Source organism: Rhinatrema bivittatum, chromosome 3, assembly GCF_901001135.1.
Source record: "Rhinatrema bivittatum chromosome 3, aRhiBiv1.1, whole genome shotgun sequence".
NCBI lineage: Eukaryota > Metazoa > Chordata > Amphibia > Gymnophiona > Rhinatrematidae > Rhinatrema > Rhinatrema bivittatum.
This window is the reverse complement of record NC_042617.1, coordinates 326,401,855-326,420,805: the sequence shown is the minus strand read 5'-3', so window position 1 is coordinate 326,420,805 and position 18,951 is coordinate 326,401,855. Positions and strand designations below refer to the sequence as shown.

The following is an 18,951-nucleotide window of genomic DNA, read 5'->3' as shown; positions in this document are numbered from 1 at the left end:
CCCTGTAAGAATTTATATGTGATCTGGGTCAGCAAAACGTATGTGCTGCCTGCATACAATATATTTAGAAGGAAATATCACTTAAAAAAGAAGCCCCTAAAGAAAACACTTAAGAGCAGAATCCAACAAAATGCTTTTGTACAGCCACGACTGAAGACACATTAGGGAACATTTATTTTTGTGCAGTGAAAAGGAACAAACCGATAGTGAAACAATAACTTCAAAATTAAGTCTCTGTCCAAGACTGTAGCAAATGTTATGAGGGTAGTTCTATTCTAGAACTGCTCTATAGATGTTACAAAGATCTCAGTTAAATTCAAATTATCTGGGGAAGTCAAGACATCCATGCTCTCTTCTTGTACTTGCCATGTAGAGCCTGGAAAATAGCAGGCCTTACTGATCACTGGCCAATTCCTAGGAGCAATTTTCAATATATTCACAAAAATAGCCTTTTAACAACTCTCCTAATTATATCAATTTATTTCGAGGGACTTTAGGAAATCTTGAATTATGATTTCTTTTTTTTTTTTTTTTTTATTTTATTTTTATTGAATTTTAACCAATTTACATTGTAAACAATGTCTCAGAAAAATACAGAAATGATATTATTCTAATCATTATACCATACATGAAATACATGCAAATATTATAAGAATTAGGGGGAGAACACAATTATTAAAGCAGATGCAGATAAATGCAGTCATAATTATTTAGTTACCGCACAGTGATATGTACCAAAATTTGAATCTATCCAACCCCTTTAGAGTTATATTAGGAGTGTGAATCCAAATACAGCCGTAATTGCTCAGGCTCTGAAAATATATATCTATCATTTTGATATAATAATAAGCATCTGCATGGAAATCTTAAAAATAATTTTGCTCTTCTTGATGTTACTTCGCTCTTCATCATCAGAAACTATTTCCTTTTCTCTTGCATTTTCTTTGTGATATCAGGAAAGACTCTGATCTGTTGACCGTAGAAAAGCTGACTCTGATTACGAAAGGATAGACGCAGTATAGTATCTCTGTCTGATATTGATGTAAAAGACACTAACATTGTTGCCCTGGACTCTATCTTAGTTTCAAAGAATTTTTCTAGTATATCCGTTAAATTGTCAGAAGATACTTGATCTTGAACTTGTTTACGCTTTTCTTTTATTTCACATTTACGCTTTTCTTTTTATTTCACATTCAATAACCTCCATTTTCCTCAAAACGAAATTTTCAGATTTTATTAAATTGCACTGCACTTCTTTAACCTCTTTAATTTCTGTCTCAACCAATTTCACTGTGGTTTCAACCACTTGTATCTTATTTTCATACTCTGAACTTTGTCCATATTTTGTTTTACAGCGATAGTCAAATCATTTATAGCTCTACTCATGTCTCTGTTCATGTCAGTCAGAGCCTTCCATATTACATCCAAGGTAATTTTTTTCTGGCTTTTCCAAAGAGGCATTTACAATTACCTGTATTTCAGTTTCCTTACCTCTTAATTCCAAAGGTCCTTTTTCTCCTTGCTCCACACGCCGAGTCTCCTCTTTCTTACCCTTGGAGCCCAAAGGGACCGGGCTCACTGAAGCAGACGGTAAATCACCGTCACTTCTCGGGGTACTAGAAGTCCTTGGATTAAGTTGTTCCGACGGCACTGTCACTAGTTGTTCTCTCCCCATTCCTTCTGGGGGTTTGTATGGAAGGGTGGGGACAGTTGGCACTCCAGGACTGAGGGATGTTTCTTCAGCCAAAGGATCCTGTGTCTGCTCTCTGCAAGACTCACTCGCGGCTCCTCCTTCCGGTCTATGGTGCATGATCTGGATCCGCGGTTGCCTTGAAAGAATATTCATAGTGGAGGTAAGGTTTTCCCGGATCCTTGCCTTTCTCTTAGTGTGAGGCATTTTAAATTGAAGAAAATTTATCTCAAGATAAGAGAAGAAAGGCTTTGTCAGGGATTCCACAGAACTAGGCTGCTTCCGTGTTCACCGTGCGCGGCCATCTTGGTTCTCCCCCTATGGAATTATGATTTCTATGGCATTCTCCAATATTGTCTTGAATAGCTTCCTCCAGTGCTTGCAGACACTAAGCCGAGTCTTTACAAAAATTATAAAGCTGAGCTAGACAGTCCAATAGAGTTACCGTCAATCTCTGCATCTGGTGCCACAATTCAACAATGGAAACCTTTCAATGGCTGTGTTCCATTCCTAGCAGAACCTGCCAACAAAGGAGGAAAATTTGCTAGCTTCAATGGCCCCTTCCAGTTTCCTGCTCCCTTTCTTCACTACCTTCTCCTCGTCCTCCACAGCACTCAGTCAAACACAAAGGAGGAGCTGTTCTGAGTGCAGGAGGGCCTCCCGGGTTCCAGGCCTCATTTCCAACTCTTGCTGAACCTGAATTCCTTAACCTTCACAACCAAAGGAAGTAAGTGATCCGGGGGACAGCTCAGAGCAGCTTGGTGCTGGGTATGCGGGGCTCAAAGAAAACTCAAGGCTTCAATTTTCTGCCCACCTGGAGAACATCCCCACCACTTCCTTAGCTCTGGTATGAGGTGACGAAAATGTCAATTGCGCCAACCACTGACAATGGGGCAGCAGCTGAATAAGTCCTCAACCTGCCTTTTCACTTCACCATCTTGGCAGAATAAAAAGGATAAGATTTTCAGAAAAAAACAGCCGGAGCTACAGATACAGAGCTATCTTGCCCCCCCTTCCCAGAGATAATTCCTAGAGCGCTCCTAGCCATATGCAATACTGTATAGATACATATAAATGAGTCCCTGCTCTGTGGCATTTACAGTCTAGTAAAGACAAGATAAATAAGAGGTTTCAGGAAATTCATTAAAGTGAGCACTGTAAAAATTTTTCAAGGCTATGATTAGGAAGAACCAGGGTTTAAGATTTAAAATGAACTTCAAAAGAAGGTGGGTTGTTAGGCAGAATATGGCTATCTATTCTTCACATGGCATTTAGCTGTGATACACCCAAGTTCTGCAACCTGCTTCATCTGCAGGCTGGAGAGAAAACTAATTTGAAATCCAAGAAACAAGTGAAATTGTGGCTTTTGCAGTTAGCTTATGGACCTATGGAAAAGATATTAATCAAGTCAATGAAAGAGACTGGGGGGGGGGGGAGGGATGGGAACGGGGATAGGGTTGACAATTTATGCCAGGAATTATTAGAGCTGAACTAGGATATATTTTGAGGCACAGCAACTAAAGTTTTAAGATTTGCCTGGTGCGGGTGGTGTTGCAGTTTGGTGTAATTTGAGATTATGTGGACTTTTATGGTGGTTACTGATGTTAATGTATTTTTCATGTGTATAATACTATTGGTGCAATTTACCTTGAGGCTGCAAAGAAAGGTGAATAGTTAAATGAAATAAATAAATGACACCGCAGCTCCAGAAGACAAAGCCGTAGCAGAGAAACTAAATTAATTTTTTGCTTCGGTGTTCACTGAGGAAGATGTAAGAAATATTACCCATACCAGAAATGATATTCAAAGGTGATGATTCAGAAGAACTGAAACAAATCTCATTAAACCTGGAAGATGTACTAGGGCAAATTGACAAACTAAAGAGGAGCAAATCACCTGGACCAGAAGGTATACATCCCAGAGAGCTGAAGGGACGGAGAAATGAAATTGCTATTGGAAATTAGTAAATTATCAGTATCATCATCTATGGTACCTGAAGACTGGAAGGTTGCCAATATAACACAAATTTTTAACAAGGAATCAAGGGGTAATCCAGGAAACTACACACCAGTGAGGTAAAGCCTTGGATAAGCATGGAGGATCCTTAGCTGTGGGGGAGTGAGGGGTAAAGCCTGGGATAAGCACACAGGATCCTTAGCTGTGGGGGAGAGAGGGGTAAAGCCTGGGATAAGCACATAGGATCCTTAGCTGTGGGGGAGTGAGGGTAAAGCCTGGGATAAGCACAGAGGATCCTTAGCTGTGGGGGAGTGAGGGTAAAGCCTGGGATAAGCACAGAGGATTCTCAGCTGTGGGGGAGGGGTAAAGCCTGGGATAAGCACAGAGTATCCTTAGCTGTGGGGGAGTGAGGGATAAAGCCTGGGATAAGCACAGAGGATCCTTAGCTGTGGGGGAGTGAGGGATAAAGCCTGGGATAAGCACAGAGGATCCTTAGCTGTGGGGGAGTGAGGGATAAAGCCTGGGATAAGCACAGAGGATCCTTAGCTGTGGGGAAGTGAGGGGGTAAATCTTGGGATAAGCACAGAGTATCCTTAGCTGTGGGGGAAGGAGGGGTAAAGCCTGGGTTAAGCACAGAGGATCCTTAGCTGTGTGGGAGTGAGGGAGTAAAGCCTGGGATAAGCACAGAAGATCCTTAGCTGTGGGGGAGGGAGGGGTAAAGCCTGGGATTAGCAGAGGATTCTTAGCTGGGAGGGATTGATGGGTAAAGCCTGGGAAAAGCACAGAGGATCCTTAGCTGTGTGGGAGTGAGGGGTAAAGCCTGGGATAAGCACAGAGGATCCTTAGCTGTGTGGGAGTGAGGGGTAAAGCCTAGGGATGTGAATCGTTTTTCAACGATTAAAATTATCGTCCGATAATCGTCCGATAATTTTAATATCGTCTTAAATCGTTATAGAACACAATACAATAGAAATTCTAACGATTTATCATTAAAAATCGTTAAATCGTGTTAGTGCGCACTAACTCCCGTTAGTGCGCACTAACAGAAAATGATACAAATTGACACTTTCCAGGTCAGTGAAGGTCAGTTAGGAATGAATATGTATTCCTATTGGCTGGCTGCCCTCTTATCTATTGATGTTACCAAGGTTCCCACTGAGGTGATGGTTGGGGGGATGGGAAATGGAACTGGAAACTCACGAACACCAACAGAAAATGATACAAATTGTTGACACTTCCCAGGTCAGTAAAGGTCACTTAGGAATGAATATGTATTCCTATTGGCTGGCTGTGCTCTTATCTATTGATGTTACCAAGGTTCCACTGAGGTAATGGTTGGGGGGATGTGAAATGGAAACAGTTGGAAGCTTGACAAAAAAAGTAATGTGATAATCATCACTCATGTGACTAGAACTTGTTTGCCACTAGCCTCACCAGTGACACTACTAGCCTAGTGTCACTGGTGAGGCTAGTGGCATTTTAGCAGAATTATAATTTATTTTTATTAGTACTGCAGCATTAATATATTCAAGCCTAGGTAGGCAGGCAGTGCACCACTCCAGCAGTCACATCATTGCTTCCTGTGCATTGCATTATGTGCACACATTGACTCCAGCTTGGGGACAAGGCAGGTCTCCTTTACTGCACACATTGACTCCAGCTTGGGGATAAGGCAGGTCTCCTTTACTGCACACATTGACTCCAGCTTGTGGAAAAGGCAGGTCTCCTTTACTGCACCCATTGACTCCAGCTTGGGTACAAGGCAGGTCTCCTTTCCTGCACACATTGACTCCAGCTTGGGGAAAAGGCAGGTCTCCTTTACAGCACATTGACTCCAGCTTGGGGACAAGGTAGATCTCCTTTACTGCACTCACTGACTCCAGCTTGGGGACAAGGCAGGTCTCCTTTCCTGCACACATTGACTCCAGCTTGGGTACAAGGCAGGTCTCCTTTCCTGCACACATTGACTCCAGCTTGGGGAAAAGGCAGGTCTCCTTTACAGCACATTGACTCCAGCTTGGGGACAAGGTAGATCTCCTTTACTGCACTCACTGACTCCAGCTTGGGGACAAGGCAGGTCTCCTTTACTGCACATTGACTCCAGCTTGGGGAAAAGGCAGGTCTCCTTTCCTGCACACATTGACTCCAGCTTGGGGAAAAGGCAGGTCTCCTTTCCTGCACACATTGACTCCAGCTTGTGGACAAGGCAGATCTCCTTTACTGCACACACTGACTCCAGCTGGGGAAAAGGCAGGTCTCCTTTCCTGCACACATTGACTCCAGCTTGGTGAGGGGGAACAGCACTGAGCATGTGTGACTGGCTGGGACATGGGGGAGGGGAGGAGTGAGGGTCAGGCAGCTCCCCCCTGTCTGTGAAGCCAGCCTCTCACTAGTAATGCAGGGAAGGAGCTGTTTCAGCCTCACCATCCTCCCCCCCCCCCCTCACCCACACACCATTCACTGGCTGGGACATGGGGGAGGGGAGGAGTGAGGGTCAGGAAGCTCCCCCCTGTCTGTGAAGCCAGCCTCTCACTAGTAATGCAGGCGGGATAGGGCACTGCATGCAGGAAGATCACAACACCCCTGGTGTCAGGGTTAGGGCACTGTGTGCAGGAAGATCACAACACTCCTGGTATTAATAGGATAGGGCACTGTGTGCAGGAAGATCACAACACCCCTGGTGTCAGGGTTAGGGCACTGTGTGCAGGAAGATCACAACACTCCTGGTATTAATAGGAATAGGGCACTGTGTGCAGGAAGATCACAACACTCCTGGTATTAATAGGGATAGGGCACTGTGTGCAGGAAGATCACAACACCCCTGGTGTCAGGGTTAGGGCACTGTGTGTAGGAAGATCACAACACTCCTGGTATTAATAGGGATAGGGCACTGTGTGCAGGAAGATCACAACACTCCTGGAATTAATAGGGATAGGGCACTGTGTACATGAAGATCACAACACCCCTGGTGCCAGGGTTAGGGCACTGTGTGCAGGAAGATCACAACACCCCTGGTGTCAGGGTTAGGGCACTGTGTGCAGGAAGATCACAACACCCCTGGTATTAGGGTTAGGGCACAAGTTCTAGTCACATTGACTGATCACATTACTTTTTTTGTCAAGCTACCAACTGTTTCCATTTCCCATCCCCCATATACTGTCAGTGGGAACCTTGGTAACATGAATAAATAAGAGGGCAGCCAATAGGAATACATATTCATTCCTAAACTGACCTTAACTGACCTGAAAAGTGTCAAATTGTATCATTTTCAGTTAGTGCGCACTAACTCGAGTTAGTGCACACTAATCGGAAAAAACGATTTTTAACGATTTTTTAACTAAAAAATCGTGCCAAACACGATTTTCTTCTCCTGACAAACAATTTCGATCGTTAAGACGATAGGGCACACGATTCACATCCCTAGTAAAGCCTGGGATAAGCACAGAGGATCCTTAGCTGTGGGTGAGTAAGGGGTAAAGCCTGGGATAAGCACAGAGGATCCTTAGCTGTGTGGGAGTGAGGGGTAAAGCCTGGGATAAGCACAGAGGATCCTTAGCTGTGGGTGAGTAAGGGGTAAAGCCTGGGATAAGCACAGAGGATCCTTAGCTGTGTGGGAGTGAGGGGTAAAGCCTGGGATAAGCAGAGAGAATGCTCAGATATGAGGAAGCTTGAGAGTGGACAGGCTCTGTGATATCTCGCCAGGAATGGATAGATCCTGCAGTCATCTGCTGGCATTTTCTTTGTTTCTATGTACGGTATATTTATTTTATGCAATGGTTTATAGTTAATTTTTAGCTAATTTCATTTGATGGATCTCCTTTTTTTTGTTTAAAATGAAAGTGATGCACTCCAGCGTGTCAAATAATTATAAAGAAAATGGATATTTACAAATATTTACAACTATGAAGCTTATATGCCTATTTCCAAGACACAGTATACCTCCCTCTCACCTCTCCCTCCAGTCATCATTCCTTCATTTAACATTGAGACTCTTGCTCTAACCTTGGACAACCGCACTGCTCCACAGATATTACAAACATTTTCAGCTTCAAAACCAGTCGTGTAATAAACCTGAGCAGGTAATACACAGTTTACCAAATCCCTAAAGAATAAACTTTGCTTATTAGCACAGCTCCTGCTTTGCTGTGATCGTGCAGTCTTGGCCATCGCTGCAGAGTTTCTCCTGTTCCACAGAATCACAGAAAACGGCCTGCCTGTCCCCCGTTTCCAGTCATCACTCTCACTACTTTCCCTCTTGCTGATGGTCTTCTCTCTCCCAACTGGTGCTGGCCCAGCTGTCTCCCCTTGATCCTCCATTCCAACTCCCCAGCCCTCCCCTGCTGCCTGGATTCTGCCCTCCTCTCAAGCCGGCAGCCACTGGTTCCACCCTGCAGTGGCCAGCACAGTCACCATCCGGCAGCTGTACGGCTCCAGTCTCGGGGGACCCCAGCAGCCCTGCAGTCGTGACACCATGGGGCTCAAAGCGAGCAAGCCAAACAGAAAAAAGAGCCAACTGTACGGAGAGGAGAACGGCTGTAGTGAGAAGGCAAAATAAGAAAAAAGAGAGAAGATGAGAGGAAAGAAGGAGAGAAAAAAGGAATGAAAAAAGGAAAAAAAATGGAGATGAGAGAAAAACTGAAAAAGAATAAAACATTTATTCTGGTTCATAATAATATTTGGTAAAGTGTTGTATTTTAGGTTATCTGGGAGGTAATTTTCAAAGAGTGCAAAGTCTGCATCAAGTTTTTACCCACAGATTTTCAAAGTGAAAGCGCAAGCACAGCCGGGAAAACTACAAGCACACACTTACACCAGGGAAAAGTGATGTGCATGTTTTTTAAAATTAAATTATATGCATGCAACTCAGAATCCTTCCCTAACCCCCGTCCCCGAAAACACCTCTCTAGTATGCAGGTAAAAATATGTGCACACAGCAGGCAAGGTTATAATCATGGAAAGAGCTTTTAAAATTGCCCTCTAAAAGAATAATTTAAAGCTGCTTTGATTATTCAAATTTATACAAATGTGCTGCAGATTTACTGCAGAATTTCAAAAATGTTGCTGCATACTTTGCTAACACTTGCCACAGAATCTACCCCTGGGCTGCCAAAAATAAATGGGGGCCTTGTCGATAACAAACTGCGGCTTGTCCCTCTCAGGGTGGACTTGCACAGGTTTCCTAGCTGTCATGACCTCTCTCACAAACACCCACGCTTTTTCTCCCAATCCTTGTGTGATCGGCAAGGAGCTCTACAGAAGAACTGCCGAGGTAAGTGGAGTTGTGTTCGGGGGGGGGGGGGGCGGCCCCCTGTAGGTAGCCTGCAGACACCAAGCCATAAGCCTCGGACAAGAGGACGACTACACCAGGCACACAGAACTATAAATACATTCAATTACCTACTGCAGACAAGTAACCGGAGCAAAATTCTTTCAACCACCACATTTCTGAAAGCCATTTTCTCTATATTTCTCTTTTCAGCAAGGATCATTCCTCTCTGTCAGATGTACCACCTTACTTAGCCTGTTCACTAACATTTGGGCATAAAAGATGTTTTAAAAAGTTAGATTTTTTTTTTCCCTTCCACTCTAGTTCCATTTGCTGCGGCCCTACAATAATTAAAAGGATGCATTCTTCTTGAAGCCAAGATCAAAGCAATCCTGCACAGACTCTTGATTATCAATATGAAAGACAAAATGGAAGAGCATTCAGTAAGTGACTTTCCTTACCTTCAGCACAGCAATGAATGGCACAAAGTTAGCCCTCTGTAGCCCATTTTTATAGAGGTCTGAAAGAGAAAATTAGTATTAGCTTGGCTGCTTAGCGTTGCTAAGAATGCTAGCTTGTCTGTTAGTCCAGCAAATAAAGCACTAGCGCTGATAAAAGGATAAAGGAACCGGGGGTAAAAAAGAAGAAAGAAGAACTGAAATTGATTTCCATTCTTGCGGTGCAGGAAATTCATTACAATCTTAATGAGGGGGAAAACAGTGGCAGAGAGGAAGATATATCAGAAGGCACTGAATGACAAAGTCCGTAATGAGAGGCCCTCAGTTTATTTAACATGAGAAACACACAGCCATATGATTATTTCACTAAATTAGAGCAGAAGGCTGTCCTAGAAATACACTTATACCGAAAATCTAACAGGAAAACACAGAAAGAAGCAGACTCTGAGTATTTGTTTTATTTTTTCAGACTATCAAGCACATTTTAATGCTTATGTTAAATAAAAGTGTGCATAAGGGAATGCCAGAATAATGAGGATGGACGACAGAATAGGCGAGCCTGGTTTCTAGCTGAGAGCATCCAACTTTAATTTACTCATAACTAGAATCAGTTTCGGCTCGGCATGTGCCTCACCCCAGTTTTTAAATGCAATCCCAATTTATTTCAACTGGTCAGAAAGAATGCAAATATTTTCAGATTTATACGATTTACATAACCCGAAGAGGGTGCAAATCTTCAAATGCTTGATAATGAAAGTGCAAAGTTACGAATATCCACATCCAAACCAGGTCAAAAAGATCTGACCAAAGGAAATATGATGAGTGCAGTCCAGCAGTCAATGGTTTGAGTATATTCACACTAATCTGCGGCTTGTGCTAATTCTCTCTCGAAAATTCACCAGGTTTCCCAATCCCTCGTTGATAATATTCAGCTTCATTCTTCAGAGTCTCTATGCATGAATAAGTCTTTCTCAAGACACGGAAAAACATTTTCCTGTCAAACCAAAGCAATTAAATGCCAACAAAATATAAATTGTCACATCAGGCAGGGAAAATAACATTTCAGATCTACTGTCTAGAAATTTAGATTGTATAATGACATCTTGAAGCCCCAATGCATGTCTCCATAATATGCTACTCCAGTTTTAATATTCTGCCTGTAGTATAGCCTTTGTTCTGCAAAATGCATTTGAAGTGAAGCTAGAAAAGCATTCCTCCTGCTGATGAAGTGACAGCATTAAGGACAGAGACCGTGGTGGGTACTAAAGGGGCACTGAAGTGTTTCTGTGGTATATTTAAATCGACAACAATATGAAGAGGAAGGATAGTGGCTGTATTGCAATGGTGAGCTCATTAATCTGGCCACCTCACAGACCAAGTAAATTGCCTCACGACAGTGAGTAACATGTACCTATCTGCCATTTTAAGAGAAGTCAATGAAAATCCCTCTGATGATTTAAAACGATACCCCATGACTGAACCAATTCCCTCCCCCTGCAGCTTCCTTCTGCTCCCATGTTCTTCCTGCGTAATCAGAACCTGTCTATAAAAGGACTACACTTGCTTGTGGCGTTCTCCACATTTTCATAACTCTGTCCTCTCCTAAGCTCTGGCAGCGACAGTCCATGGACAAGAGCCACCCAGGTGACAGCTGCCTTCAGACCCTGAGCCTGGTCAATGGGAGCTGGTGCTGCACGATGGCTGGGGCTCCCCTCCCTACATCCTGGAAGCAGTGAATTCTGCTCTGGAGAATCCCCCGTCGCTGCCAGCCCAAGAAGCAGGACCAAGCTTTCCACGCGATGTTAATTCTTTTGCATGACAGCGCACAGTGCTTCCACTATTTAATTCATGAAAGCTTTCCCCCCTCCCCCCCCATAGGAACAAATCAACTTTTTCACCGACTTGATGAAGGACGTACATCTTTCAAAAGCTCGTCAACAGTGTACAATCCTTGCCCAATACAATTTGTTTATTGACCTTTATTTCTCATAGCTAAACAAAAGGGTGCAGGCCTTTGATAATATCACACTGGAACTTCTGAATGGAAAGCTCCATTTTCCCACTTTAAACCCTCACGTCCCCATCTGGACTGACTGGGTGGTTCAAATTCCCTGGCTAGCATAGGCTAAGGAGAAGCCCTCCTCTTAGACCATCTCAACCCACTCCCTCCTCTCCCAGCAGAGTGTGGCAGTTGAGCCGGGGTTCGAAGCAAGTCACCTCCATAATACGGTCCACCCCGGCCTGAGTTATCCGGCTAAATGGAAATCTTGGCACCTCTCTGGCTAAATTCAAGCTGGCTAATGAGTTCAGCGGCCAGAATTTTGCTGGTTAAGTTAGGGGGGGTCCGGGGCCATAACTTGCAGGAGTTGAGTTAGCCGGCTCAATCTGGTTGGGCCAAAGAGCTGTCCTAAAGTTAGCCGGATAAGTTTATGTAAACCATCAAGATTTGTCGATTAATAATTATGAATGTTACTTCCGTAAACCACTGTAATCATTACATGGAATGACGGTATAATAAAATGTCTAAATAAATTTATTTATTTATTTATTTAAATGATTTATATACCGGAGGTTCCTGTATAATATACATATCACCCCGGTTCACAAGGAACAATAACTGTCGCTACATTTAGCGGTTTACATAGAACAGAATAAGAATAAAACAGGAGTTTTTACAATTGAACATTGAAAATTAAGTAAACAAGTTTTAACATTGTACAGATTAATCGAAGTAGGTTACATTTTCTTCAACGTGTTCTTAGCTCTAGGGGAAAGCTTGTTTGAACAGCCAAGTCTTAAGTTTCTTTTTAAATGTAGGGTGGCATGGTTCAAGACGAAGGTAAAATAAATAAACCAGTAATGCGATGCTATAATCTAACTAACCTCCACTATGTAATCCACCTTGAAGTGGCCAACCGGCAGCAAATAACAGAATAAAAATATTAAATCAAAGTAAATCTCTTGTAAACCAGATCCACTTCTGGTAAGCCCTTAGAGTAGAAATTAGCTATCCAATTTTTTTTTTACATTTTATACCCATATAATAAAATGTACATAGTGCTATACAAATAGACTCATTAACAGTTACAAGACAAGACATACACCATGCCGTTTCAGCATAGTGTATTGTTAATCAAATAGTTTACACTGTTGACAAGAAAAGACAGATTCAGACAAATGCCTTATTTTTAAAAGGTCTACATATAAAGTGGTTTGCTCTGAATCACTCCGAGTTAGCAGTAGAGGGAAGTCGTAATAACACAGTGGATGACAGAAAAAGACCAATTCACCCATATAATCTGCCCAGTTACTTCTGTCCACACTATTAAGGATATATCCCAGCTGCTAACCATAGACACATGACCACCTATAAGATATCACTCGTTATTCATTCACTGGTATTTTTTCTTTCTGGTAGATGAGCATAAAAGATCCCATACTCAATCCAATATCCTATCCCCCCAAAACCCCATGTCTTTTATACTTTTTGTATTTGTATATGTTTTTGTTTTGTAATTATTGTACAATGCCTAGAGCAGGGGTGGCCAGCTCCTTGAGAGCCACAAACAGGCCTGGTTTTCATGAGAGCCACAATGAATATGCATGAGATAGAATTGCATAAATTGCAGGCAGTGCATGCAGATCTATCTCATGCCATTTTCATTGTGCATATCCTGAAAATACGGCCTGTTTGTGGCTCTCAAGGACTGGAGTTCACCACCCCTGGCCTAGAGCTTTATTTGGACCAAAATTATAGAGGTCCACATTCAAGTCACTGTTGTGATAGCAGAGTTAGCTGGATAACCTTTTCTGGCTAATTTTAGGACATGATTCAATTAATATTTCTGGTCTATCTTGTTATTGTAGTCCTCTACATTCTGATGTTTTTAAATTAGGTTATAAGCATTTTTGAATAGCCATGTTTTTAGCTCACATTAAATTTCTTTCTATCCGGTATCACACGTAACATCTTGGGTAGCGAATTCCAAAGTTTTGGTTAAGAGACATTGGGAAGCATTACTTTATAGGCAAGTTTGCATGCATTGTAACATGTTGATACAATAGATAACAGCTATGATTTATAGAGTAGCTTATTCAGTTAGTGCACAAATTATTTACAAATGATTCGGCCATTACAAACATCCAGTATACATAGTCCCCAAACTAAAGAACAACAAATCACCGAGACTGGATGGCATCCACCCCAGGGTTCTAAAATAACTAAAACATGAAACTGCTAGCCTGTTCCTAGTAATCTGTAACCTTTCTTGAAGACTGGAAGGTTGTCAATGTGATGCTCTTTTTTAAAAAGGGCTCTGGGGTGATCCGGGAAACTGTAGGCTGGTGAGCCTGACGTCAGTGCAGGCAAAATGCTAGAAACCATGCTTAAAAACAAAATCACTGGTCATATAGATAGACATTATTTAATGAGGAAGAGTCCACATGGCTTTAACAAGGGGAAGTCGTGACTTACCACTCTCTTAGAATTTTTTGAAGATGTAAACATGTACATAAAGGTGAACCAACTGTTGTAGTGCATTTGGACTTTCAGAAGGCATTTGATAAAGAGTTTCCTCAGGAAATTACAAAGTTATGGGGATAGGAGGCAGTGTGCTATTGTGGATTGGGAACTGGGTAAAAAGCTGGAAACAGAGAGCAGGACTAAACTGTCAGCTTTCCAAATGGAGAAAAGTCATTGGCAGAGTATCACAGGGATCGGTACTGGGGACTTGTGCTGTTTAACAAATTCATAAATGATCTGGACAAGGGAATGATGAATGAGACGATCAAATTTGCAGACGACAAAAAAAAATGATTCAAAAGTTGTCACAACAGCAGTGGAATGCAAGTAGGTGCAGGAGGACTTTGTGAGGCTAGGAGCGCAGATCAAATTTAATGTGGAAAAGTACAAAGTGATGCGCATAGATACAATTAATCCCAGCTATAGGTCCACAATGCTGGGTTCTGGATTGGGAGTCACTACCCAGGAGAAGGATCTTGGAGTCCTTGTGGACAATATGATGAACTTCTCAGCTCAGTGTATGGCAATGGACAAAAAATGCAAGTGGAATGTTAGGCATGATCCAAAAAGGAAAGGAGAATATAATGGAAAACATATTGCCTCTTATCAAGCCATGGTTCGATCACACCTTGCGTACAGGATGCATTTCTTGTCGCCCCCATCTCAAGAAAAAGACACAGAACTAGAAAAAGTGCAGAAGAGGGAGACAAAAATGATGACGGGGAAGGAACATACAAAGGCTTGGGCTCTTTAGCTTGGAAACGACACGACTGGGAGGGAAATGTAACATAACAACGTACAGTAATGACGGCAGATAAAGAACCAACGGTCCAACTAGACTGCCCAGCAATTTGCTTATGGCAGCAGCTGCCGCTCCGTGCAGGTTACCCCCATGCTGTTAAGATGATAGAAGTTTTTACATTCATGAGTGGGGTGCAGCAGGTAAATAAAGGACAGTTATTTGTCCTTCCAAATAATGCAAAAACAAGGGGTCACTCCATGAAATTAACCACCATTGGATTCAAAACAAATCTTAGAAAGTACTTTTTTACTCAGCGCACTATCAAGCTGTGGAATCTGTTGTCAAAGGATGGGATCAAGGAGACTGGCATAGCAGGGTTTAAGAGAGGTTTGGAAAAGTCCATAACACATTATTAGCCAGGTAGAATAAAGAAAGCCAATGTTATCCTTGGGAGTGAGTAAAGGAATCAGATCTGCTGAATGGGACCTGCCAGGCACTTGCGACCTGGATTGACCCCTGGGGGAGACAGGATACTGCGTGCGATGGACTTTGGTCTGAACCAGCGTGGCAATTCTTATCTTCTTATGATGTTGGCCTCCTTGGTACGTAACGGAGCAAAAGATGGTAGATAAAGCCCAAAAAGGCCCATCTAGCCTGCCCAGCAGCGACGTTCATCTGCTCAAAGTAGATGAAATACCCGTGTGGGATCCAGAGTCCAGCTACGTCTTTAGTTGGTGCAGTTAGTGGGAGGGGTGCGATCCATAGTTCTGGTGCTACTCCTGCGAAACTTCAGAAAGGTTTAAGGGATGTTGTTTTTGGGTAGAATGAAGGTTATTTTGAGGGTTATATTCTTTATGTGAGGCCAATGTGCTTACGACACATATAAAACAACTACCAGAGCTCTGCGATATTGAAGTATGCATACAAAGCACCATGTGCTATAAGGTAAAACTATTTCAGTAGGAACTTAACCCAAAGAAAACAGATTTTGAATTAAGACTGTACATGGTTAGAAGTGTAATTTTTTTTTTAAATCAAAAGTTGCAGCTTCGTAGTCCTCTCCCCCCATGTGCTCTGTTCCAGGTCTCCTCTTTAATTAATTCCTACTAGTTAGAGCTCACACACAGAATCTTCATTTCTTATGGAAGAAAAAAACACAGTAATCATGTATCAGATTTCCAGACTCTTCAGCAGGGCGGGAGGGAGGAGGGAGGAGGGCAGCCCCCCCCCCCCTAATTTTATCAAACTTGCTTTTAACAAGGAGCAGAGTTCTGCCGAGAGAATTCATTTAGCTTGAAAGCCCTCCGTATTTCGATGACACTCAAGCAGAAAGACGGTATTCATTAAGCTGAAGCATTTTTTTTACAATTCAGATATGATGCTAATTAATGTGGTAATGCACAAGGCTGTTCCAGAATCTGATCTGGCCAGGAAGACATCTTTAAGATTAGTTTGTAAACTCTTTACGGAATTTAAAAAAAAAAAAAGAAAAAGAAAAAGAAAAAAGAACCGCACTAACTTCCGAGGTTTTCATGTAGCGTCTCCCCAAATCCCATTACTTTGCTAAAGACTGAGAAAGATCATAAAGGTGTTCCTTTGTCATACCCTCTTTTAATTGCATTTCCCAAGCAGTGCCAAACACACACTTTATCAGATCAGAGTGCCTGGGCATTAGCATTGTCTGCAAAGGCACAAGGGCCTCTAAAACTCAAGCTAAACAAAAGCATAAATGCAAAAAGGATACTCTGTGTTACACAACAGTGTTTTACATTAATGCTTTGCCACATAATATGGAGATGGATATACAAGAAGCCACTAGAAAAAGTACAAAATCAAATCTGCAATAATATTTATTAAGTATATGGTACCATTAGTGTAAACAGCTCCTTGTAGGATAATTCAGTGTCCCTGACCTAAAGAGCTTACAACGCCTGAGCACAGGGAGGTTAGGAGACTTGCTCAGGGTCTGTTATCCACATCAGCAACTCTGTACCCTTACCTATATGCTAACCAAGCAAGCCCTATACATAGGCTGATTACAACTTGTACGTTACTAGTACACATCAGTGATTCTCAGCCCTGTCCCTCAGGACACAATCAGCCAGTCTGGTTTTCAGGATATTCACAACAAACATACATGGGATAGATCTATCTCGTGCATATTCATTGTACATAACCTGGAAATCCGACTGGCTAGATGTGTCACAAGGACTGGGTTGAGAGCCGCTAGTATAGATAGTACTGCAAAGAGATAATGAGGGCAACGCTGAATAGCCTGCATTCTTTGTGATGTTCCCAGGCAGCACATTTTATAGGCAAATCGCACGTTTTGTTTTTCTTTGTAAATCAGCAGCTGCAAAGTGCGTGTGCTGAAAGCGTGCGCATACTCCCCACCAGCTAATTTTTGTGGGTGGTTGGGTGGGGATAAAACAGTGTGTGCACTTTTGAAAGAGCTACGTATATGTGCTGTTTTCCTTTTCTAACCTCAAGAAGCCTCCGGCAACTCAGCACACGCACACTAAGCCAGTCAGTGGAACACGATTTTCAGCTAATCTCTTAATCGCTACTTGCCCAAAACTGTCCTCAATTTGCCCATTTTATACTGTATGTGTGAGGATAATAGTCAGCACAGAAACAGAAATGATGGCAGACAAGGACCAAATGGTCCATCCAGTCTGTCCAGCAAGCTTCTTAAGGTAGGAATTGCTACTCTGCGCAGGTTACTTCCATGCTTCTCTGTTGCGCTGTGCAGTTATCCCCGAGCCTTATGATAACCCATAAAAATTGCAGCTAGCAACGTTTTTCACTGGGTGACTAGCTTTTTTGAAAATTCAGACTGGTAGATTTTAAAAGGTTGCATGGGGGCGTATGTGCGGACGCTATTTGGCGCGCGCGCATGTTATAAAATCCTGGGTCGGCATGCGCAAGAGGGTGCACAATTGTATACCTTGCGCGTGCCGAGCTGTATTGCCTTCCCCAGTTCCCTCCCAGGAGTGGCCTGAGAGGGACCTTCCCACCCCCTTCCCCTAACCTTTCCCTCCCTAGCCCTACTCTAACCCCCCCTGACCTTTATTTTACCTTTAGAGCCTGCCTCTGGGCAGGTGCAAATTGCGCGCGCCGGCAGTCACAGCGGTAAATATGGCCGCTGTGCTGGGAGCCTGACCCCGCCCCTTTAGTAAAGCCCTGGGACTTACATGCGTCCCGGGCTCTACTCGCGTTGCCGGGCCTTTTGAAAATAGGCTCGGCGTGAGTAACTTTTTAAAAATGTGAGTAACCTTTTTAAAATGTTGCTTGACGTGCTTTGCTTATGGACTTGGCTATAGGAAGCAGTCCTGTGCTTGTTCCCTTATATCTGCGTATCTGTTCCCCAGAATGCAGAAGTCGGGCCTTCTTGGTTTTTGTCTGATTCCTATTCCCATTAGAATCATCAAGGCATACTGTTTAAAGGTAGTGATCTCCATGCCTTTGGTTAAGAGTAGGTACCTGCCACATTGGCAAATTACCCCCTGCACACTTTTCTCATTTCCATCCTCTAGCCTTTAGGGATCTACAGGACTAGATTTTAAAAGCCCTGCATGCGTAAATCCTCCTGGATTTACGCGCGCAGGGCACTTGCGCGCCGGCGCACCTATTTTGCATAGGCCGCCGGCGCACGCAAAGCCCCGGGATGCGCGTAAGTCCCGGGGCTTCGTAAAAGGGGCGGGTCTGGGGGCGTGGCGACGGTTCCCTCGGAGGGAACGGAGGCAGGCTGCGCGGCTCAGCGCTCTTAGAAAGCATCCCATACATTGCCTTGCTCTGAAGATGGCCTGGAAGGCAAAGGTGCAACTGCTCTCCTCTGACCAATCAGTTCTGACAAATTCATCCCAAATGCCTCCTGGTTATTACAGGCAAACCAAAACAACCCGAGGCAACTGCCCTGAAAATTAATTCATTTTATCAACACATACACAATGTTGAATGGTTTTCCATTAGGTTTGGAGTGAAAGAAAGGATTTCATATTTAGCTTAAGGTTTTCACTGCTCCTAGGTTGTAGAAATATTCCCCCCTTCACTCCTGCTTAGTTAACAGGTATTCTCTGAAGACGCACATGAGTCACTTGGACCATGCTCAGTGTCAAATGCACATGAAGTTTCCAGAGCTCTCTCAGTGCACACACACTTTATTCCCGTGCTACAGGAGCCCGGGGAAGAAAAACTCCAAAGGGGGCGTGGAAGGATTTGTGCGATTGGCGAGCTGCTGGTGCCAGTAAACAAATTCACTTTCTTTGAAGACAAGTAGCCCAGCGAGGCGCAAAAGTGCGACTCCCTGTCCTCTTC

At 43.1% G+C, this 18,951-nt stretch overlaps 1 protein-coding gene across 3 annotated transcripts in view; it reads right to left on the bottom strand.

Annotated features, from left to right (window-relative positions):
• The window catches only part of AFG1L (AFG1 like ATPase), a 372,398-nt gene that overhangs the window by 168,585 nt on the left and 184,862 nt on the right, over positions 1-18,951 (bottom strand). For all 3 annotated transcript variants that reach the window (XM_029595310.1, XM_029595309.1, XM_029595311.1), the window contains one exon: positions 9,374-9,432. In XM_029595310.1, the coding sequence (XP_029451170.1) occupies positions 9,374-9,432 (59 nt within the window). The remainder of the gene's footprint in view (positions 1-9,373; positions 9,433-18,951) is intronic.